At 48.0% G+C, this 22,521-nt stretch overlaps 1 protein-coding gene across 4 annotated transcripts; it reads left to right on the forward strand.

Moving 5' to 3' along the window:
- The first annotated feature begins 1,025 nt into the window (after window positions 1–1,025).
- SLC25A48 (solute carrier family 25 member 48) lies at window positions 1,026–20,935 on the forward strand. 4 transcript variants are annotated; one of them, XM_027747704.2, is made up of 7 exons: window positions 1,026–1,099; window positions 4,878–4,949; window positions 5,662–5,914; window positions 6,926–7,174; window positions 8,414–8,547; window positions 11,666–11,795; window positions 12,400–13,089. In XM_027747704.2, exons 3-6 carry the CDS (start codon window positions 5,683–5,685, stop codon window positions 11,786–11,788), a joined length of 738 nt encoding a protein of 245 aa, XP_027603505.2. In that variant the 5' UTR covers window positions 1,026–1,099; window positions 4,878–4,949; window positions 5,662–5,682; the 3' UTR covers window positions 11,789–11,795; window positions 12,400–13,089. The 4 variants fall into 4 exon arrangements, with proteins under 4 accessions (XP_027603505.2, XP_027603507.2, XP_039240803.1 ...); XM_027747706.2 differs by lacking the exon at window positions 1,026–1,099 and having other exon boundaries at window positions 4,887–4,949; window positions 6,929–7,174; XM_039384869.1 differs by lacking the exons at window positions 1,026–1,099; window positions 11,666–11,795; window positions 12,400–13,089 and adding an exon at window positions 20,704–20,935 and having other exon boundaries at window positions 4,887–4,949.
- Window positions 20,936–22,521: the final 1,586 nt, after the last annotated feature.

The raw sequence follows: 22,521 nt of genomic DNA on the forward strand, positions 1-22,521 counted from the left end.
TTCAGTTGATTAAAGCTGGTACACTCTTTACCTCTGGACTTACATCTTTAATTTGCGAATTTGCTTCACACTCCTCAAATCCTTGTGTTTTTCACGTTGAAGTCGCCTGCCCACGGAGCGATGCTGCCCCTCGGTGCGACCACCCCCAGCGCGACGAACATCCCTCTCTGCCCCCATCGCTCTCTGCTCCCATCCCTCTCTGCTCCCATCCCTCTCTGTCCCCATCCCTCTCTGCCCTCCATTCCCGGACGGCTCCCGCGTTCCCCCCGGGCAGAGCGGCCCCTCCCCGCCGGGCCGGGCGGTGTCTCGGCGGCTCCTTTAACTGCGCCCCGTGATGTCACAGCGGTGGAAGCCTCGGGCGGGCGCGGAGCGGCGGCACCGCGGGGACCCCGCACGGCGGCGGCACCGCCGGGGACCCCCTGAGCGCCGGGGACCCCCCGAGCGGCGGGCCGGGTCTGGCGGGGCACGATGGGGAGCCTCCAGCTGCAGGACTTCGTGGCCGGCTTGGTGGGAGGTGAGCGATGCCGCGGGCTCGGGGTGCGGGCAGAGGGGGGACAGCGAGGGGACGATCCCCCCGTGTCACCCGCGGTCTGTGCCTTCTCCGCCCGGGCTCTCCCGCGGTTTGCTTTGCTTTGCTTTGGCTCGGAAGTGCCGTTTTAATCCCATTTCCACGGGCGGGATACTTAAAATTGAAGTTTCGGAGAGTGTGGTGCTGCGGAGCAGGAGCGACTTCCAGAGCCCCCCGCACACCCCCAGCCCCCGGCGGCTCTCCCGTCCGTGCCCCCACGGCTGGACAGGACACACAAGCACAACACCTCCTTCTCTTGCTCGGATGCCTTTGAGATGTAAAGCTGATGGAGTCCAGGAGAGCATCCACAGAAGGATGTGGAAGTGTCTCTGCTCTGCTTTTGCCTGTCGTCAGGGGCAGGGCACTATGCTGGGCATTACAACTGTGCCTATGGAAATCTCTTCTCCTCTCCTCTGAACCCATCACACCCTGTCCTGTCACAAAAGCTTCTTCAATGTTTTGTGTAATACTTTGTTTCCGTCCCCAGGAATTACCAGTGTGGTTGTGGGCCATCCCCTGGACACAGTCAAGGTAAAACACTTTGAAATGTGCTCTCCTGTCACCACTGACTCTCTCTCTCTCTAGTTGATGCTTCAAAGGACCTTCACTTACCCCAAGGGGGAATTTAGCCAGGGTAGAAATGTTCTCATAGACTTTCCTCCTCTCCAATGCTCATTTTGAATGAGAAACTAGAAGAACTGGCTGATATGGGTGAGTTCTTCTGTGGAGGATTAATGCTGAAAATTAAACCTGGCCTTCCTTAATGTGTGGTTCACTGAACAGTTCTGCCAATGTTTTATTGAACTTCACCACAGACAACTATTCAAAGGGCAATGAGGGAACTGTATTTGTGTTGCTGCAGGCACATTTTTGTGTGTTTTCCTGATGCAGGCAATGCTGGAAGGACAGAGTGCTGAAATTCTTATCCCAGGGCTGTGATACAGTATTTACAATTCCTACAAGACAATTATTCCTCAGAGGGAAGGGTTTAGAGAAGTAGGAAGATATTTGTCTGCATGGTGCAGACAAGCCCCTGCACACAGCAGTGCATCATGACTCAACCACGTCAACCATCCCTACTGATGCAGAGATAGAGAGGAAGATCCTGTTCCTTGCTTGTTTTCTACAGGCATGTCTGGGCAGCTTTCATCACTTCAGCTGCTCTGCCCATGCTCAGCCTAGAGAATAGAAGGCTCCAAAGAGATCTTATTGTGGCCTTCCAGTACTTGAAGGGGGCCTAGAAGAAAGACACTTTTTAGCAGGGCCTGTTGTGATAGGACAAGGGGTAATGCTTTTAAACTGAAAGAGAATGGGTTTAGATTACATATAAGGAAGAAGTTTTATGCAATGAGGGTGGTAAAACACTGGCACAGGTTGCCCAGAAAGGTGAGGGGATGCTCCATCCCTGGAAACATTCAAGGGCAGGTTGGAGAGGGCTCTGAGTAACCTGGTCAGGTTGGTCCCTGCTCACTGTAGGGAGGTTGGACTAGATGGCTTTAAAGGGTCCCTTCCAACCCCAGCTATTCTATGATTCCCTGATTCTGTATGCCCTGATCCAGTTCCAGCCTGGTTGATGGCACAAGGCAGGGCTGCCAGTTGTGGCAAACCCAAACCCCACTGTTCCTGTTTGCACCTTAAAGCCCTTTGGAGGGTGATGGGGGCGAGGCAGGGTCCAGCACAGCCCACACCACATCCCTTCCCCAGCCATCCCAGCCATCCCCTTGCACACAGCTGGCTCTCCTGGGCTCAGCTGGCCAGTCCTCTCCTTCCTGAGCTTCTGAGGTGACACCAGCCCCGGGAGCATCACCGTGCACAGATGGGTGCAGACCCCACCCAGGAGGAGCCACAGGGCTGCTCACACGCCCCAGCCACGGGCAGGGCACAGGCAGGCTCTGCCCAGGGCTGCCAAGGCAATGCCCATCTCAGGCTGGTGGTCAGGGTATCATGGCCAGGTTTGGGGGAGTTTGGCAACCAGGACCTTGCTGGGAAACACTGAGTTTCTGCGTACCAAGAAGGAGCAAGCCCATCCTTCAAGTGTTTATAAAGGCAACTGTCAGGCTGCCCGCCCTGTTGCTGTGCCCTGGGAATACCAAGCAGGCAGACTTGCTATCTTTCCAAATTTAGGGGAAGGAAAGTGGAAAGGAGAGTTTTTACACAGCACCAAGCCAGCAGGATTGCTCAGTAACATCTGTAGCCTTCAGGGGATGTGGGGGGTCCTTCTCCACCTGGGAGAGGAGGCGGGACTAAATATGAGGCTGGGTGGGGTACGTGGTACCCACACCAGAGTTCCCATCAAGCAGGCTTCCTCCTTCAGCCTCCCCCTCCCAGCTTTGCAGCTTCCATCAAACCCCAGGAGCTCTGGTTTTCCCATGGCCTTGCAAAACTCTGAAAGTTCTGCCTCTACTTACTTTTCATCCTCCCCATTGCATTAATTTCCCCAGAACTTTCTTCAGTTTCTGGGTGTCACCCAAGAGTCCTATCAAATCAAAACATAACAAAAAAAGGAGAATTTTCCAGAGGAACATCTGTACTGGTAGCAGCTGACTTTATCAGAGATGCCAGCAGGGATTTTGGCATCAGTTGTTAACAGATTAGCTAAGGAGTTTGTGTGCAAGAAACAGACTGTGAGGACATTCAGTTGTCCTCAGTTACTCAAAAAATATATTAACTTGAACCTCTAAATACCTGGTTACTGTGTAAGAGAAAAAAACCAAGCCCATGGAGGCATAAAGGCAATGTCTGGGCTGAGCATTCGGGTGAAGCGGGGAGGGAGTTCAGGGCTGGGCACTGCAGTCACTCTGTCCTGGGGTGCAGCCCCTCCCCACTGTTCCCCCCAGCCCCCTTAACCCAGTGTGAGTCACAGAGTGCACAGTCTGCACCCCTGGCCCGGGCCTGCCTGTGTTGCACAAGGTGTGCTGTGTGAGCTGTGGCAGCATCTTCATGTACCAGCTTGTTCCTGAGGGCTCAGTAAATATCCTGCTGCCTTTCCCGTGGCCTCTGGCCGTGCAGGAGCAGAGCAGTGATGCTCCACGTGTGCAAACAGCTGCATGGAGCCATGCCAGGGTGAGTGGTGAGCCTGGGGTGAGGGGTCACCCCAGACTTTGGTCCCTCCTGCTCGTGCCAGGGTCCCACTGCGGCCCCATCCAGCCTCTGGCAGGGCTCTGGGCCAAATGATTGTGCCATTCAACCTGCTGTTTGGCATGCAAAAGGTCTCCCCAGGCGTGAACTCTGAAGGACACACACTTCTTTGGGCTTTAAATTCCCAGATAATTTCCTACTTCACCCTGGTGTCAGTCACCACCCTCACTCTGAGCCAGCAGAGGGGACTGGGCACTGTCCCTCCAGATCTCATCTCAGCATTGCAGTTTTGATGGATATGGTCAGAAATGCTGTCCCCATTCCCTAAAAACGTCCCTGACAGAGCATGTGTGTCTTCCTATAAAAAAAATGAGCTCTGGCCTCAACCAAGATGAGTTGCTGAAGCCCCAGGTCCTGTGAAGTGAACGGTGTTTCCATTTCCTTGCACACCTCTAAGGCCAAAAAATGCATCCTTCCTTAGGATGTTTTTGGTGCAAATTTGTGAGCTGCTCGAATGAAAGATGATCTAAATATACATGTGTGTGTGTGTAGATATATAAATATATATATGTATATGAGAAGGAGAAAGTATGTCAAATCCTACAGGCTTTGGCCATTTCTTACAGCTGTTGGAAGGCACACAACCAAACTGCTTTCCAGAAACAAGATGCCTTTGTTGGAAATTATATGAAAATGTATTTTTGAGTGAAGCATGGAGAATTCCCAAGATGATGCTGAATTATTTTGGCTCCATTTAGCATTTCAATGTCTTAAAATCCACCTTGGATCAGAAGGGCCCCAGGGGTCTCCCAGGGGAGCTCACCTCTCCACTCTTCAGCAACTCATCCCAGCCTTCCCTGAGAGCCTCCAAACGGAGGAGACCACACCACTCTCCATTTTCCACATAAATCAGGCCCTTGGCAGTGACAGCCCTGCACACCAGCAGCCTGCTGTGCTGGGACAGGGTGGCTGATCCAGGCTGGAGAGCAATTTGACAGTCATCGATTCCAGATGTTGCCGAGAGCTTCAGACCTGGGAGATCCCTCTTAGCCCGGATTCTGGCAAAGTTCAAGGGGGTTAATGCACATATATCTTATTTTATTGCTCTTTTCTCTTTATGACTAAGGAAGGACATGCTCTCAAAGCAAAGTGCACATTGTTTACAGAGCATGAGCTGTTGTTGGGCTGGAAATGGGGGATTTTAATGGCCTTTTATGAATGTCTTTTGCAGACTCGTTTGCAAGCTGGACAAGGATATGGAAATACACTCAAGTGTTTTCTCACTGTGTACAGAAATGAGTCTGTAAGTGCTTTATCTTACTTTAAATGTGCTGGTAGAAAGTGCAAGTCAATAAATAGATAAAAACATAAAGCAATTACACAAAATCGCTGATGGCACCAGCAGTTATATGAAGACCAATAAAGTTGGTGTCATTGAGCTGCAAATCCCTGCAGCCTTCTCCTGCTTACCCCTAAGGTAACCCTCTTGGTTACCCCTACAGGGAAAAGACAGATCCTTGGCATGGCATGATCAGGGTCTCGACATGGCTTTAACATCCACAGTGGCTCTTTTGCCTGATCCTGCTGGAAAAGGTCTCCCAAAGGGATCCTGCTGGAAGAGGTCTCCCAGAGGGATTCTGATGACAAAGGTCTCCCAGAGGGATTCTGCTGACTCTGGTGAAGCCAGGACAGAAGCTGCCCATGAGAGGGATTTTTACATGGATTCCTGTGCTTTCACCATGTCCTGTATTCTGCACAATCTTTATAAGTCTTTAGCAGCATGAACTAATTTCCTTTGGTCAGCATGTGCAAACAGTTGGTTCCAGGAGACATCTGCTGCTTGGATGTGCATTTCAGTCCCGTCTATGGCAGGGGTTGAAACAAGATGACCTTCAAGGTCCCTTCCAACCCAAGCCATTCCAGGATCCCACTATTCCCAGCCCGACAGACGAGATGGGGGCTTACACTGCTCAGTGCCGTTCACTCCCCTAACCCCTGCTCCCTTCCCTGGCTAGGTGACTGGCTTCTTCAAGGGCATGTCCTTCCCCATGGCCACCACAGGCCTGTACAGCTCGGTGGTGTTCGGGGTGTTCAGCAGCACGCAGCGGTTCCTGGGCCAGCTCCGCCACGGGGACGCGGCCGCCGCGCCCTCGCTCGCCGACATGACCGTGGCCAGCTCGGTGGCAGGGTTTGTCTCCGTGGCCATTGGCACTCCCGTGGACCTGGTAAAGATCAGGCTACAGATGCAAACACAGCCCTACAGCAAAGGTAGGAAGCAGGAGTTTCTCCTTCCTTCCTCTGCCAGTCCTCGGTGCTTTAGGACAGCTTTGCTCCAGGGCCCAGCTCCCTGCTGACCTGTGCTGGCGCAATGGGGCTAAAAATTCCCCCTTTTGTCTCTCCATCCTGTTCAGCTCAAGGGGAGAATTTTTGTCCATGGCATTTCCAGGCAGTTGGGATCTCTGAGGAACATGGGACAGGTGTGCTCAGGGCCAGGAGCTGCAGGAACTGCGAGTCCCTGGGCTGTGGGGTCCCCTGGAGATGCCAGCAGCAGCACCACAGCTGCCAGCAGCAATGTCAGCTCCCCATCTCTGCATGCTCTCAGTCCCACATTTGTCTGCCCATAAACCCCTCTCTGGTACTCCACCTCCTCTGTTCAACAGCAAAATTCTCCCATGTGCATTTGCAGACCACTGACTTATTTGGGGCAGGGTGCCAGGCAGCCCAGGCATGGGCAGGATGGGTCAAGAGAGGGCACTGGCAGGATGGCGGGGGTGGCTCTACCCTGTCTACCAGCTGCAGGCAGAAGGAGCTGCTTCTGTTCTAGACAGCAGCTGAATTCCATTGCAGGCTGGAATGTCCATTTTTAAAACCTCCATGCAGCTTAGAAACCTAGTGCCTTTTACAAAAGCAACTTGGTCTGCATGGGAAGGGCCAGACTCTGAAGACATCAAGGCTTTCAGTGATGCCACTTGGCACCAGATGTGGTTAAAATCCATGAAAATCAGGCACATAGCCTTAAAATAATTTAGAAATCTCACTGGGCACACACCTATTGGGAGGTATGCCACACATCTAAGAAAAATCTGACCTGAAGTGTCTAAACACCTTTTGAAAATGGACTTAAGTACTCTTTCCTAAAACTTTTTTCCCATGCTACATATTGATCTCAGGAGAAAAAAATGGGATGGCAGCAAGTTCTAACCAATGGCAGTGGGCTTTGGGGATGAGTTCTGTGGCAATGTATCTGTTCTAACTGTTGTGTCTTTTTTTTCTTTGCAGCAGACGTTAAACTAAAGCCCACAGCTCCTGGATCTCCTGTGTACCGAGGCCCAATCCACTGCTTTTGGACAATCCTACAGAAAGAGGGGATAGCAGGAATCTACCGAGGCACAGTGGCAATGCTCCTGAGGGATGTTCCTGGGTACTGCGTCTACTTCATCCCTTATGCAGTTTTCTGTGACTGGGCAACTCCTGAGGGATGCATTTCTCCCAGTCCCTTCTCTGTCTGGCTGGCAGGGGGTGTAGCAGGTAAGCACCTTGACTTCCTCACAGCACTGGCACAGCAAGGAAGGTTCTTGGAGTGATTCCGAGAGTGACTCAAGGGCCACCACATCCTCCTGAACGCCAGGAGGGGACGTGGGACTGAATGACCTTCCTCCCCAGGGCCAGGTCCTCTGGCACCACAGCTGCACTTCAGGGCTTGGCAAATTTTATGGAAGTGTTATCAGACCTTCATCGGGCTCAGTGTCAGTGAGGAGGAAAAAAACCGGTGCCCTCATCTCCCTGGATGCCTCAGGGCAGCCTGGCTGTAACACTGCCAGGGCAGTGCCTCAGGGCAGCCAGGATGCCACCAGAAGAGGACTTCAACCTGTTGGCTGCCCACCAGGAGGGTGTGCACCTCCCCACACGTAGCAGAAGCCAAGTTGACTCTTACTGATCTTCTTCCCCTTTTTAACGTGTGTACACCTGCCAGTAAGACTGGCTTGTCTGTCCCCTGCCACGCAGGAGGTCACTCCCACTCCCACCCCCCATTTCTTGGCCCTTTCTAAATTGCAGAACCACAAAGGCAAGTCAATCCTTAGCTCAGGTAATGGTAACAAAATGCCTTCTCCATTTCTCCTCAAACAAAGAGGCCCCTGGCCCATCTGGACAGCGTTTCTAGAGTGCCCCAGAACTCATGTAAGTCCAAACAAACTCCTGTCTGTCCAAGTGAGCCACAGATTGTGGTCATGTGCTGATCTTTCCAGAGGCAAACCACCCCACTCAGCAGCAGTCTAATCAATGCACACAGATGTTTCTTTAGAGCACTGACAAGGTATCTGAGCTGTGTGGAGCCCAGTCCTGGCAGCCCCAGTTGGACCTGCCTCTTATTGGCATTCTCAGCTCAAACTTTGCTTTACAATTATCAGAATTATCAGAAGACTCTGTTTTTTCTGAATTTGTCCCAAGTGGCAGCTCAGGCTCTTCCCACTGCGTGTCCATGTTCCACCAGAGGCACAGCAGAAGATGTGTTTTCACCTGGGGGAGCCCCTCCTGGGCTGCCTGTATCTGACTGGCAGCATAACCTCCAAAATTTCAGTGCATCTTCCAGAAAGAGGGAACTTTGCTCCCAGAAATGCTATTTCTGTGCCTGAGCAGGGTGAATGCCCTGAAATGAAAATTGCATGAATATGATGTTGTAGATGAGAGGTGAATTTTTGAGTTCACTGACCTGCAGCCCAGCAAATATAAAGAGGGAATGATTCAAATACTTCTGCATTTTTCTAGGAGCCATTTCCTGGGGATTATGCACTCCAATGGATGTTGTGAAAAGTCGACTTCAGGCAGATGGAGTTTATTTAAATCAGTACAAAGGGACCCTTGACTGCATCTTGCAGAGCTACCAGAACGAGGGCTTAAAAGTAAGTGATATTTGAAGTAAAATCTGGTTATTAGGCATTTAATTGTCAATTGGAAAATACAATGGCTCTTACAAACCTATCTGCAGGGTTGAGAGACAGCTAAAGCCAGTTACTGCTAAATTATTATAATGGCAGGAGGTAATTACAGTGCAGGTCCTTTCTAAATCAAAATAGTGAGTAATGAGTGCAATAGTGTGCCTTACACAATGAAGAAATGAATGACTGGGGGTCACACACCGCTGGTGTAATGAACCTCAAATAACACTTCATGTCAGCTCACTTAATCACGAATATGATTTGACTTATGAGAAATCAGAGGTAGGAAATCTTACCTCAGTGTTTGCTTCTGCAAAATGCAGAGGTCAAATGTGCCCCAATGACTTCGGTGCCAATGAACTGACTCTGGTGGGACTGTGCTGGCACTCTGGGGTGTGTGCTCACCTTGGGCAATGCTCTGGTGGAACTTTGGCTTTGCACTGCTCACTCTCATTTTGCACCAAGACAGAGCTGATTGAAAACGTTCTTAAACCAGAATTGCTTTGGTTTTAAGGAGGAAGAAGGGCTGCATGCCAAAAAACTTATCTCCTTTTTCTGACTTTGTCTATTGGTGTAATAAAAGATATCTGTTCTACCAGCAAACTTTGCTTCAGTTAAACATGAATGGCAGAGAACAAGGATTTGCAAATTTATTGTGTTGCTGAGAGAAACATCTGACATTGAAATAAATCTGTATTTATCATCGGAACATCATGTGGGCTCTTAGCTCCAAAGTGTTGATTTTCACGTTCTGAGAGAAGCTCAACAAGTTACAAACAGAAAAACAACCTGCAAAATCACAAGTCAGTGTGATTTCAATATTTGCCAACATGCCTCTGTGTTATGCCAGCTGTCACAGGAGCCTGTGGTCTGGTTCAGTTTTTGCCACTGGGTGAAGAAAGTCACACTGATGTGAAGCACAAGCACCTGGAGAGATGCTGAGGACTGTCCATGGAGGGACAGGGTGCCCAGGCTCTTCATTCCATTTGGTGTGCACTTACACTGTAAACACAGGGTGGCTGAAAAGGGCCTTTCCATGTGTTCTCCCTTCTCTCTCCATCCTCATCACCTCCTTGTCCTGCCTGAATATTAACAGCCATGGTGCTTGGGGGTTTTGGCTGGAGGTCTGAGCTGCTTGCAGATTTTGTGCTGTCACACCTGGCACCCACATCAAAGCCAACAACAGGATTGAGCAATAGCTGATGGCAAGACTGGATCCTGCTCTCGTGAGGAAAATCTTTTGAAATGTTGGGAGCCACACAGCTGACAAACAGCCAGCTCAGAGCTGGATGTTTTCATTCTGGGACAAAGGAACACCACTCACAGTGCTCCAAATAATTGCCTGATGCACACAAAGAAATGTAAAAATAACACTTGTCTTTTTCCACAGCCAAGTGTGTTCATTCTGAGGAGAGAAATTTATGCCTCTGGCTTTTCATCCTAAATCTTCATTATTATTTAACTTGGTTCTCTTTTGTTACTTTATGGGTCATTCCAAAAAATTGAATTTCCTCCCAGAAAATTCGCTTTCCTAGCAAAATAAAACATCCCAACAAATCGAATAATATCCTACATATCCCAGTGCTGCAATTTCACATTGCAAGGTCCATCCTAAACTATGTGAACACATTTTGATCCTGCCTCAAACAAGTCAGCACTGTACTCTGGACTTATTGGATACAAGATATGATGGTGTTTAGTAGAGCTCAGTAATTTCAGGGGAAAGACTGGTTAGACTCTTAAATCCATGGGCTTCTGGGTTTGGAGCCAAGATCTTCCACAGTTCCTTACAGTAGCTGTGGGAACTTTGCTGTTGTAAAGCCTGGAAAGGGGCTGTATTGCTGATGTTCCTTTTCATGTCCATTCTGAACTTGTGATGTTTAGATCAGTGACCAGGGTGATGAGCCTGGGTGGTGATTGGAGTGATTTGTGAGAAACAGGCCAGCAGAGATACTCCCTGCAACCATCATTCTGTGACCAGGCTCACCCCAAAGTGGGCTGTGCACACACCAGGGAATGGTGTTTGTGGTGAGGGGGGTTCAAAGGGAGATGAGTCAAGGCCAGGAGCCAGGAGTGACAAGACCCCTCTCCACTTTCCAAAGGCACTTTACTGTTCAAGATCTTAAAAGCTGCAAGGTCTTTCTCTCTTGTACACGCCAGCACCTTTTAAAAAGTCATATATTTAGCAGAATGAGGAAATCTGGCTGATGGTATTTATTATCTTGATGAGAGAAAGCACTGGGCTGTGTATGGCTACCAAAGGTTGACCTTAGGAACACTCCTGTGAAAATATCAGCTTCTACTGAACGTTCTTCCCAAAGGTGGTGGTGAGAGCTGGTTCTCAGCAAGGTACAGAGTGATTCTAGTTTTCTGCTGATTGAGAAATTCCTTCTATGCTCAAAGGTGAAACCTGAAAACCAGTCCCCATGGCTCAATGCCCACACCAGCAGGGCTGGCCCACAGCCACACTGCTTCCTCTGCACCTGCCAGATACCTTCTGTGCCCACAGACCCAGCCCCGGGGGGCAGAGAATTCCCTGCAGGAAAACAACAGCCTTCTTGAACCCCGGGCTTTGCATGACCCCCACATGCAAAGGGAAGGAAGGCCAGGCTGGACAAGGCTTGGAGCAACGTGGTCTAGTGGAAGGTGTCCCTGTCCATGGCAGGGGGTAGGAACAAGATAAGCTTTAAGGTAGGTCCCTTCCAACCCAAACCAGTCTATGATTCTATCATTCTGTGACTGTACCAAGGTGGGACAACACTGGAAGATGTTTTAGACTTCTTGCTTTCTGTTCTACACCAGTGGCATTTTTCACCCTTCAGCACTTGTAGATCTTGCTTGTATGTACAGATGGGGGTCCGTGGGGAGCACAGAGAACAATGACACCAAACCAGGGACTTTTGCCATTGCATTTCCACTCTCCAGTGCAGACTTCAGCCAGGACCAGCAGTGAGAGCGCATCTTCCAAGCAAACCAAGATGTGGTGCTTCAGAATCCCACCGTGACTTCATTCAATGTTTTCTTCCCCTTCTTAAAATAGCCAGTTTGTTCCTATGCTCTAACCTTTCTCCATCCCCAACAGGTGTTTTTTAGGGGCCTCACGGTCAATACAGTGCGAGGATTCCCATCGAGTGCAGCCATGTTTCTTGGCTATGAACTTTCCCTCAAAGCAATGAAAAGAGGCCAAACTGAGACCAATCCCTAACTTCCAGGTCAGCACATAAAGACCCTCTAGCTTTGTTAAAACCACAGAATTAATCTTTGAATCAAACAGAGTTGCAATTGCATTGATCCTCTGACAGTCAGATGACACGTGGGTACCCACACCTGAATAGCCACTTCTCTAACTTGGGTCTGTGGGATTCAGGGCAGACAACAGATGTGCTGATGGATTTTAGTTTCAGTCCAGTTCCCCTGGAACTTCACTGCAATATGTTCTGATTTTTGTGATTGTTTTGATTAATGTCAATCAGAAATGAAAATCTGAAGGGAGATTTTTCTCTAACACTTTATATGTTTTGAAATATTCTCACCACGGTCCCTGAACAGTGTTCTTCCCTCCCTTGTTCCATCCACAAAGACCTGAAATTAAGCCCTTTTAAAGTGTCCTGACTACCAAGTCACTGTGTCACTCTTTCCCTCATTAACCTAGGGTTGCACAAAGGAGCAGCATTAAAAATATCTGATTAAAGAAACTTTTTTTAGCAGATTAAAAGAAAACTGATTAAAGAAACTTTTTTTACTCATGATTATTCTTGGCAGTCTTTGCTGTTTTCTGCAGTACTTCATAAATCTCCTTCTTTCTTATTTCAAAAGTGTTGCCAAGAAGAACCAGAAAGCCCCCTGCTTTCCTGAGCCAAATCAGCAGTGTGGTGTTGGTGTGGGCTCAGCTGCTCTGACTGAAGACTCCCATCCTGCACCTACAGCACCTGCTGGGACTGAGTCCGTGCAGGACTCCGAAAATGGCACCAGCTCAGTCAAACCCAAAGACCATTTTCTTATCAAATCTTTCACTCTGTTGACTAAGAACACCTCAATAATTGGTGGGCTTTTTCATCAGTGACATTTTTCCTGTTGAGCCAGGAAAACAACTCACCTCCCTTTCCCAAGGGATGTGTCCAAACCCAGCCCATCTGACATCACCGAGGGAGCATCTTTCGTACAACACTGGAAATAATGCTCATCTTTTGTGTGAACAAGGAGAGGAGGAGGTGTGGTGGGTACACAGGTGCTTTTCCTGTAGGAAGGTCTGGATTCCTATAAAATCCTAGCTTGCTTTCAGGTTTAAAGAACTAGATGATTCCTCCTGTACAAACACACACTCGTGTTTTCCGTCACAGTTTGCCACAATGCAACACATTATTATGAAAAAACGTGAAGGGCTTTAACAACTTCAGTCTGTTATCCAAGGTTATATATTAAATTGGAAAACAGGAGGATGTTACATTCAGAGAACTAAGCTCCTTTTTTTATTCAGGAAACAATAAATCAAGTCTGCATTTCATATAGAAGTCTGGCTATTGATTTACACAGCTTGCCTGGTGCAGGCCTCCAGGGACCTGCTGGAGTTATCTCAAAAGACCTTCTGAGCTCCCTGACACGATGATCCAGCTTGGCAATCGCCAAATCCTGCAGACATCACTTGCCAGCCTTGAAGAGACCATCACCAAAGGAAGTCTCTTTAATACACAGAACACCTTCGGACCTCCAGCTCTTCACTGCACTCCCACTGAGAGCACTGGGGCAGACCCAGGTCTCTCTTTGGTCTACCTCAGCCTTTCAATCATTCCAAGATCTTTTACATCTTGATTATTTCTGTTTGTGCTGTTGAATATCTCCGTGATTTATTTCCTAACCATGGAGTTTTTGATGCCAAAACCCTCTTCTTTGCTGGGAGAAGAGGGCTCTGGTGGCACTGGCAGGAGAGGCCGAGGGGTAGCTGGCTCACATGCAGAGGGAGACATGGCATGGGGGAACAATCAAGGGCAGCACTGTCCTTCAGGAAATGTTCTAGAAGGACAGCTCTTCCTCTGGAGAAGGACTCTGGGGGAAAAGCCCAATGATTGCAGTTTTAGCTGATGCCTTCAATAAGGGTTTCTGAAGACAATGTGGAGCAGCCCTCCAGCTTTCCTCCATGAAAGGAGGAGAAGGAAAGAGAAACTCCCACGTCCTCTTCCCTGGATGAATGGAGGAATTGGTGACCAGACTTGAAGGTTTCAGCAAAAAGTGCCTTAAACTTTGGGTCTGGAGCAGCACTCAGAAATGGAGTCACCTACTTTGGGCTTCTCATCACTGGGGCCCAAATTAAAAACAGAGTGTTGGTGCCCCCAGAACTGGCCTTAAAAAGTGGAAGAACCAGCAACAGCTGGTGTTGCTTCATCTCAGGGCTCGCAGGCAAGGAGGTTCACAGTGCCTTTGACCTTGGTGAGAACACAGGGAACTGTTTTTGATAAACAATATGGATAAAATTGATGAGCCTTCACACAAGTATTTGTTGCTGGCTGCACTTAAGGATTCATCCTTTCCATGTTGTCTATTTTTATGTGTGCATGTAAAACATGTTTTTTAGATGGATAATATCATGTGTCTCCAGGGATAATACTTGGGGAGACTGTTTTTTCAATGCAAATAAATGGTGTTTTTTATGTGCCTGCATTATGTAAAAATGGCCCATGAATTAATTAAACTGATCAGGTTCACAACGAGCTGTGTATCTGCATGATCCTGCCCTGGTGGTGCCCACGTTCAGTCTGTTCAGTGCCCCCTGGGCATAAAGCCCTGAGACCCACGTTGGAGTTGCATGGTGATCTTTCCTGTTATTATTCATCCAATTAAACCAGTTTTGAGATGGGTGCCCAGGATTTACTTGGACAAAGCTCTTGTGTAACACACACCTGCCAGAAGGAGCTGTCAGGGAGAGCTGTGGGGAACCTGGTGTGGAAAGGGAGCAGAGGGCAGAAAGCTATTTGATATATTATAAATATATGATATAGATATAGTATAAAAACCATGAAGAGCAAGTGGGAATTGAATATAAAGCTTTGGCCACTTGATGGCATCCTCATCCCTCATCAGGGCATGGCATGTGCTGCTCACTGGAGCTGCCAGGCCTCCTCTCTGTCTTCCTCTGTTTGACCCCAAGCCCAGGTTTGCTGGCAGACCAGCACACACTCCCTTCCCCATGGGCACACTGGACAGCCTCTGAGTGATTTTGGGGTGACTCTGCCCTGCCAGTGGCTGCCCTGGTCCAGCAGCATGGGAGACAAGCCTTGGACACACTGGTTAATCAGTGCATCACCCCATCCCTGTTTATAGAGTGAGGCAAAGCAACACCAGGCTAGAGCACGAGGTTCCAAGGGGGTGGCAGCCCTGGCCACTGTGCAGGAGGTTGAGCTCTGGGCCTCTGGGCCACTGTTGGTGACCAAGGACACCTTAGGGTTGGGCCAAGCAGCTTTTGGGGCACAGCACTTTGTGGCACTCATCGCTGTGACCGATCCCATCCCTGGAAATGTCCAAGGCCAGGTTGGACAGGCCCTGCTCTAGTGGGAGGTGTCCCTGCCATGGCAGGGGGGCTGGAAGGAGGGAAGCTTTAAGGTCCCTTCCAACCCAAACCATTCCATGGTTCTATGATCCCTGCACATGGAGCCCCACAGATAGTTTGGTCTTGCTTTTGCAGTAGGGAGTGTATGGCTGTGTCACCAGTGAAAGAGGTGGCAGGGTGGGGTGACACCACAGGGGACATCACAGCCCAATGTCCCAAAGATGAGGGATGGCCATCACAATTTATGCACACAGAGACTTGACAGGTCTGTGTCTTGTGAATGATCTTCTCCATGATTCATGCAAATGCATTAGTTTTTAGAGCTTATATCAGTATCCATGGGTAGAAATTAGGATCTCTAAGGAGTTCTTGGGGGACCTGGTGCTGTGAGTTTAAAGCAGGCAGGCAGGCAGACATACACACAGCTGATTCAATGGGGCACTGAGTGCATATGTTGGTGATTTTGTCCCTGAGCTACACAAAAGAAAAATCCCCCGTGTCAGGACATGGATCAGCTCCTCTGCCAGTGCTGTGTCCATAGTGACCTGCCATCAGTGACACATTCCACTCACATGCTGGAGTGGATGGAGCCACCTGCTTGACAGCTTATTCAAGGTCCTTACAGAGCCACTCATTTCTAAGATAAAAGCAGTAAATCCTGAAATTGTCAAAAAAAACTGAGAAGGGAGACCAGAAGGCCCAGGGATACCCACTTCTGGTTTTGTTGCCTGGATTATGAAAGCATACTCAGACCTGTCATCCCTCTAATATGTCTGTAATTGCCCAACTTTCATGTCTCTGGTGGCATTCCAGCTCTTACAACAGCTCTTATTTAATGAGATGCTGGTTGTGTAGCTGTTTTTAACAGTTTATACACTATTTAGTGCTATGGAAGGAAAAAAAGGTAACAGCAGCTGATTTCCCATTTGAAATAAACTGACCAACCAGGAACCAAGTGAAAAGCCATTTTTCTAGAAAACAGCCCTGACCTGGAGGAAGGTCTCTGGGGCTGGGAGAAGCTTCATGATGCCCAGGGGGCATGGGGTGGGAGAAGGCTGGGGCTACCCAGCAGTTTTAGCCCTGACTGAAGCCCTGCCTGTAAAGGTCTTTTCCAACCTAAATGATTTTCGGATGGCTCTGAGCCAGGCTGAGATTTCCTCATGCCTTGGGAGTCCCTGCCTGGTGTGTCCCCACCACAGGGGAAGGCAAGATCACAGTCCCTATCTCAGTTTCTCTTTTTCTGTTGTACTCTGAGACAGAGGAGTAGTGTGACATCTTCACAGGCATTAAGATATGTCTCCTTGGTTTGATCTGAAGTTCTTGCTTTGTCATAGAGGCTGTTGTAGTAGAGATTCCTCTCCTACACATGGCAGTCATGTCAGCCAAGAAGGCCAAAGCCTGTCTTGTACCTGTGAAGAAAAAAGGTGAAGTGTGGAGTTGAAAGAAATAGTGAGATCCAAGAAGACAAGTGGGAAGAAGTTCAAGTGCTAAAATGAATGTAAACTGCACAGCAGCTCCCTCCCTCTAAAGACATCTTCTTCCTATATATGGTCCCTTAGTGATGCATAGACTGATCACTGCCAACCCAGAGTATCCTTCCAGACACAGGCTCCAAAAGGAATGAAACCACGCAGAGAGGGGAAATTCAAGTAGTCACACTGATTTTTAAGGCACTTCTTTCAAACTGTAGAACCTGTGCAGCTCCAGAGTCAGACCCTAGTGGAATAATCAGCCTGTTAGGAGCCATATATGCAGCAGAAGGAGAGTGTCTTTCTAAGGAGGTCTCAGAGGTCCCAAATGGAGTTTCACTGTAAAATATAAAATGCTGGTTACGTCAAGAAATCTTTTCTTAGTATGGGTGAAATTCTAAGGCTACAGGGCTGTAGAACACATAAACTCTGAAAAGAATATGAAAGTCCTCTTGAATGATGGAGAAAGCAATGGATCCCAAGAGCAAACATTTGGAGAAACCAGAACCTTGCCAGCATGGAAGGACACGCTGAGACTGCCCTGCCACCGGCACCTGTGTGGCCTCACCTGCTGCAAAAGCACTTGTGGAGCTCATCTCCCGTGTTTCAAAACATTTTAGCACTAATGTAGCCTGCTTCACACACAGAACAGAAAATGCTGCCAATTCTCATGGAAAAGGGCCAGCCTGTTCTTACTCATACAGCTAGGTGGGAACTGGCCTCATTATCGAGTGACGACTGCCTGTTCCTCGCGAGCGCTCCGCAGGTGGATTGTCAGTGCTCCCAGCAGGAAAAGCGAGCTGTGGAGCAGGGCTGGCTGCTGAGGAGCTCTAGCCCAGCCACAGAGTGAATGCCTGGTGCTGTCTGTGTGTCCTGAGTGTTCAGCCTCTCTCTACGAGCCGTGCTGAGTGGGAAATCCAGCCCGCGGGGTCATCGCGCAGCGGGACAAGCAAGGAAGGGTGAGTGGACTTGTGATGTGAGAGAGCTCAGTGTTTCTCTTTCCTGATGAAAGCAGTCAGGACACAAAAGAAGACACTGGAGCGAGAGCAATGGCATCAGGAGAAAACTTAAAATACAAGAGAGCAGGTGACTTTGTGGTCAGTTCCTGCCTTCTTCTGTCTCCTTCTGGAGATGGTTGGTTGTGGGAAGCACTTGCACTGTGCATGACACCCAGAGTGGCTGGAATGTTGCTGTCAGGGCTTTTTTGTTGCAGATGCCTCAGCTCTTGCTAAATATCATTGCAACATGGAGAGCTTGGGACAACCCAGGAAAGCTCCAGTGACTGTCCTATTGCATGAAACAAGGAGGACTTGCAGCTCTGAAGGTCTCTCTCGTGTGTGCTCTCCCCTCTCCTGAGCGTCGCTAGTTTTTGTTAGTAAGCTTAAATGGTGTCAAATTAATTAACATTTCTGAAAATAATGAGAGCTCAATTATCTACAGTCCTGAGGACATCCCCTGGTCCATCTGCTAGGGCAGAGCACAGGGTGTGGCTCTCAGGGGCTGCCACTACCCTCTTCAAGCTGGCATATGAAATGTTCCCTGAGTTCATCAGGATTTGATGCCTTTCTGTCATAAACAATATTGGTACTGCTGTGCTATGGTTTACCCTTTCACAAAGGAATTACAATGCCCCTACTTTCTTTCATTTCTGCATTAGTTTATGTCATCTTTAGCTAAAAGAAAGGGAAAAAAAATACTCCAAGCCACCTTATCTCTGTAAAATGAAACTATGAATAACATCTCTTCATTTGTGGTCTTTGCAGCCCTTCTATTTTGATCAGTGCACACAGCAAATGTAAAGCAGCTTGCTTTGTTATCTGGGTGTTTTTCCTCTACAGGGAGTCTTTTTTTCTACATTAGAAAACCCAAACTGAGCAGAGTTTCCTGGAAACTCTACACTGGGATGCAAATTCTTTCATGAGAACTCAGATCTGGAGGTTTAGGCAAACGATGTTAAAATATCGATCTGGAAATCGGATGTTTGTGCAGCATTTTCTGTCATTCAACCTATCATCAAAGTAAGTGCATTGAAAGAAAATATATCCCAAAGTATTTACACATAAACCAAAAATGTATAGGACATTAGATAAGGATTTCCAAAGCAGCCAGAGCAAAGTGCCTGTAAAAGATCATAGAAATACACTGGAAAGTTTTGTGTGTTCACCTTTTCCAAATATCTGTTCTGGGTTAAAATCCTGTCACTTGAAAATTGTTGGGCTGCCCTGGTGCTGGCAGTACCCCTGGTGATGGAGATCTCTGCCCCTTCCTTATTCTGCTCCTCCACTGCACCCTGTCAGTGGGTAGGGAAGCAGTAGGATATATTGGGATATGCCATCATTTCCTCTCCACATTTTGGTCTGTGTTGCTGAAAGAGAGATTAAGGGAGCAGAACAGAGGATGATCAGCCACCTAGACATGAGGACAGAAAATTAGCCCACAAACAATAACCTATTTGTCAAAATACATTGCTGCAGCTTGTCATCAGAATGAAGAGTTTTAAAATATCAAAGCTAAACGTTTGAAGATTCTATTAAAAAGTTGGTCTTTCTGCTGGGATGGCATCAGATATTCATTTCTACACTCCTTGGATCAGCCTCTAAATGCCAGAACAGAGCCTAAGCTCTCTAAAGAGAAGCTGCAACTGGTGCCACTCGCTCCTGCACCTCATCCATCTCTGCTCTAACCAAGACAGGGAAAGTTCTTTCGCTGCCAGTTTGACTTCTGATTTCTGTTTCACTCTAAATTGAATGTGGCTTCTCTGACGACCCATTTGCCCTGCAGCAACAACAGTGTGAGTGGGATCTCACTAAGCAATCAAAGAGCAATGCAGAGATGTGGAGATAGCGCTGGCACTGCTGGCAGGGAGTGATTGCCAGGAGGAACCAGGGGCTGGGAGCAGCTCCAGAGAAGCTCTGGAAGCTCTGCCACTCTGATTTTCAATCAGAAACAAAAACACAGATCTTGCCTTTTGGGCTGTAGGCCTGGGAAGAAGTTATCTAAACTGCTCACTGCCCGTAATTACACTGTCCATAGTTACATCTCATGTATGGAAAGGTCCTAATTATGTATCTTGCATATGATTTACACCCCCAATTGCTTTATGCCATCAATTGTTTTCACTTATAGAGCATGGCAGCTACACTGAGACATCATTCCTTAGGTGATGAGGCCCTAGAGACCCTGCTAAATATATCAGATTTTGTAACACCCTTGCCAAGACAGTGTAGCAGTTCCTGGGAAAAATTGGATGTCTAATGAGCATAATTTCCTTAAAAACAGACAGAGTAGAACCTCCTGGCTGTTATGAAGAGCATCTTGCCCCTCTCTGCCATTGTTACCATATTCCTTGCACAACCTTGGTTAAACCAACGATACTTGTGAATTCTTCCCTTTAAAAGAATGTAAAATCATTTTTTTTTCAACCTTCTGAGAAAAAAAAGTGTCTCACAAATGTTACACATAATTTATTTCCTTCAGGGATTTGTGCTTTGGACTAATTGCTCTCACTCTTGCTGTGGCTTTACTGGCTGGAGAAACAGAGAGCAGCCTGCCCATTGCTTTGATCCAGGAGCAGTTTCCTTGAAGGATATGTACCCATAAATGAAGTCTCTCTATTGCTTTTCAGGGAATCCCAGGCTCTGAATTGCTAATCAATGATTTTAGTCCTCTCTAACAATCCAGTGCCTTGGAAGATGCCCCTGCCCTGCCCATGGATGCCAGCCATCCCCACGGCGTGTTTGTGCATCTGTTGATCATAACACAACCTGCTGCCATCAGCTTTAGCTGCCAAGGGAGGGTCTCTGGCTTTTTCTAGGTATTCCCTGGGGCCTGTGTGTGAGCTGTAGCTGCCTAATGGGATGTGTACACTTTCCACACCAAATCCCCTATGGGCAAATTTAAAAAAAAAAAAAAAAAGGCAGGAAACATCCACTCCAGAGTGGAGCTGGTGCTGGGTGTGCAGGCAGGGAGGCAAGGCAGGAGAAGCAGGCAGGTCTTCCTCCATTCCCCTTGCTGGCAAGCAAAGCCATTCTCAGCCAAAAGAATCCCTTGCTGGTACACAAATGCCAGAGAAAAAACAGTTACTTGCAACCCAATGTTTTGTCTTTCCAGGACAGTTTCCAGAGGGATCTCACTCATCCTTCAGCCAGACTGACCAGAAAAAGGCTCAAGCTTTTGGAGAAGACCTTTGAGGCATAATGGGACTTAAGGCAAACAGGAGGGAAGCTTGGAAGTCAACACTGGGGATTTAAAAGGAATCTGAAGGGCTACCACTTGCTTTGGCAAGGTGTGCAACTCGAAAGAAGGACACCTCTGTGGCCAGGGAGGGCTCTAGCCAACATTCACCTCATTTGGAGACGCCATCTGAGAGGATTTCCAAGTTAATCACACTTTGGTTACCTAGGACTACTTTTGCATCCAGTCCCCTCCGCGATGCTGTTTGTACCCTGAGGGCCCCACCCTGAGCTGCACCCTGGGGCACCTGCTCTCAGCAGAGGTGGGATCACACTCCAGGACCATGGGATCACTCCTCGGATGCAGCAGCTGTAATTCAGTGTGACAACTTGTCCAGGCACTGCCCCACCACTGTCCATCCATCTGTCTGCCCCACAGACCCCTCCAGTGTCACCCGCTTTCTCTGAACAAGGTCCTGCTCTGAATCTGGGGGGAAACCACCCTGCAGCACATCAGTTGGCTTTCTCAGGGACTCTGGCAATGCTGAACATTATCATCACTTTGCTTTCATGGAACTATAACTTACACGAGTGCAGGGGACAAAACCCACATCTGAAAAAAAAAAAACGCTTTCGTAGATTTTTAACCATTGTTTCCTGCTGGGGTGTGATATCATAATGTTCAAATTAATCACTTCTGAGGAGCATTTGTGAATTTCCAGAGTGCTGAAGAAAAGTCACTGCAGTAGGTGACTCAATTCCACGTTTGATTTCGTTAAAATGCTGTCCAAGATAGCGGGAAAAAATAGTGGGCACCTGGTATCAGTTTTATAATTGGGTTTTTCCATATTAGAATGGGAATTTTGTGAAGACTCAATTAAAAGGAGTGTCCTCCCGTTCTTCTGTCACCCATCAGACTGAGCTGACATGACTGCCAGCATGCTGTCATACATACTCTTCTCTTGCCTGCTGCTCTCTGTGCAAGCAGAGCACTATTGTGGGGGCCGGGAAATTATCCGCTACACAAAGTGGCTGCTTGTAAGTGGCTCTTTAGCACCTTCCTCCTGTCAAGCTGCACGTTTGTGCAGGAGATGGGCATAAATCCTGACTTCTCACTTGCTGTCCTTCCAGGTTGATAGTTCCCTGAGTTGCCCCTGTAGGCAGACAGCTGGCAGCGTGAGTACACAGCTTTTGAGAATATCAGACTTAGACAAATCTGTATTTGTACACTGAACGCTGGGTTTTAACCCTCGCTCTTTTCATTTTCAGTCATGTTCGTGTCTTCCCATTCCTGAGGTGAGTATATTTTTTTGTACCTTGTGTAGATGCTAAAGAAGTTTGGTATTAACTGAGTTTGCCAAGTTTGCTCACTTTGCTCCTTACCTAACTTTTGCTTTCAGTTATGAGGAAGATTTTAAATGCACCAATAGCAGCAAAACTGATCTTGATGGACAGTGGTGGGGAGGGAAGCAGAAGCCCTCCCATTACAGTGCAATCAGGAGCAAGCTCAGAGGCAAAAGTCCTGCGTGGGCTTGATTTACATATCAAGAGATACAGGCTCTTGCATTGAAAATCTCTGCAAGCCTTTGTTTTATGGTTGGGTGCCTAAATGCTAAGAGAACCTGGGCCAGAGATGTCACCCTCAGACTTAGCTCTAGGTGTACCCAGCACTATGTAATTCTTTTAAACCTCCTCAGATACAGTGAAGCCCCAGCATCAGCTGAAATTATAAAATTATACTTCAAAGAGGTTCCTT

This window comes from Pipra filicauda, unplaced genomic scaffold, assembly GCF_003945595.2.
Source record: "Pipra filicauda isolate LSUMZ 115617 unplaced genomic scaffold, ASM394559v2 scaffold381_size687511_pilon, whole genome shotgun sequence".
Classification (NCBI taxonomy): Eukaryota; Metazoa; Chordata; class Aves; order Passeriformes; family Pipridae; genus Pipra; species Pipra filicauda.

Coding starts and splice junctions, on each gene's coding strand:
- SLC25A48 (XM_027747704.2), top strand. CDS start 5,683: ATGTCCTTCCCCATGGCCACCACAGGCCTGTACAGCTCGGTGGTGTTC. Junction 7,175..8,413: donor GCTGGCAGGGGGTGTAGCAG/GTAAGCACCTTG, acceptor GCATTTTTCTAG/GAGCCATTTCCTGGGGATTA. Junction 8,548..11,665: donor ACCAGAACGAGGGCTTAAAA/GTAAGTGATATT, acceptor CATCCCCAACAG/GTGTTTTTTAGGGGCCTCAC.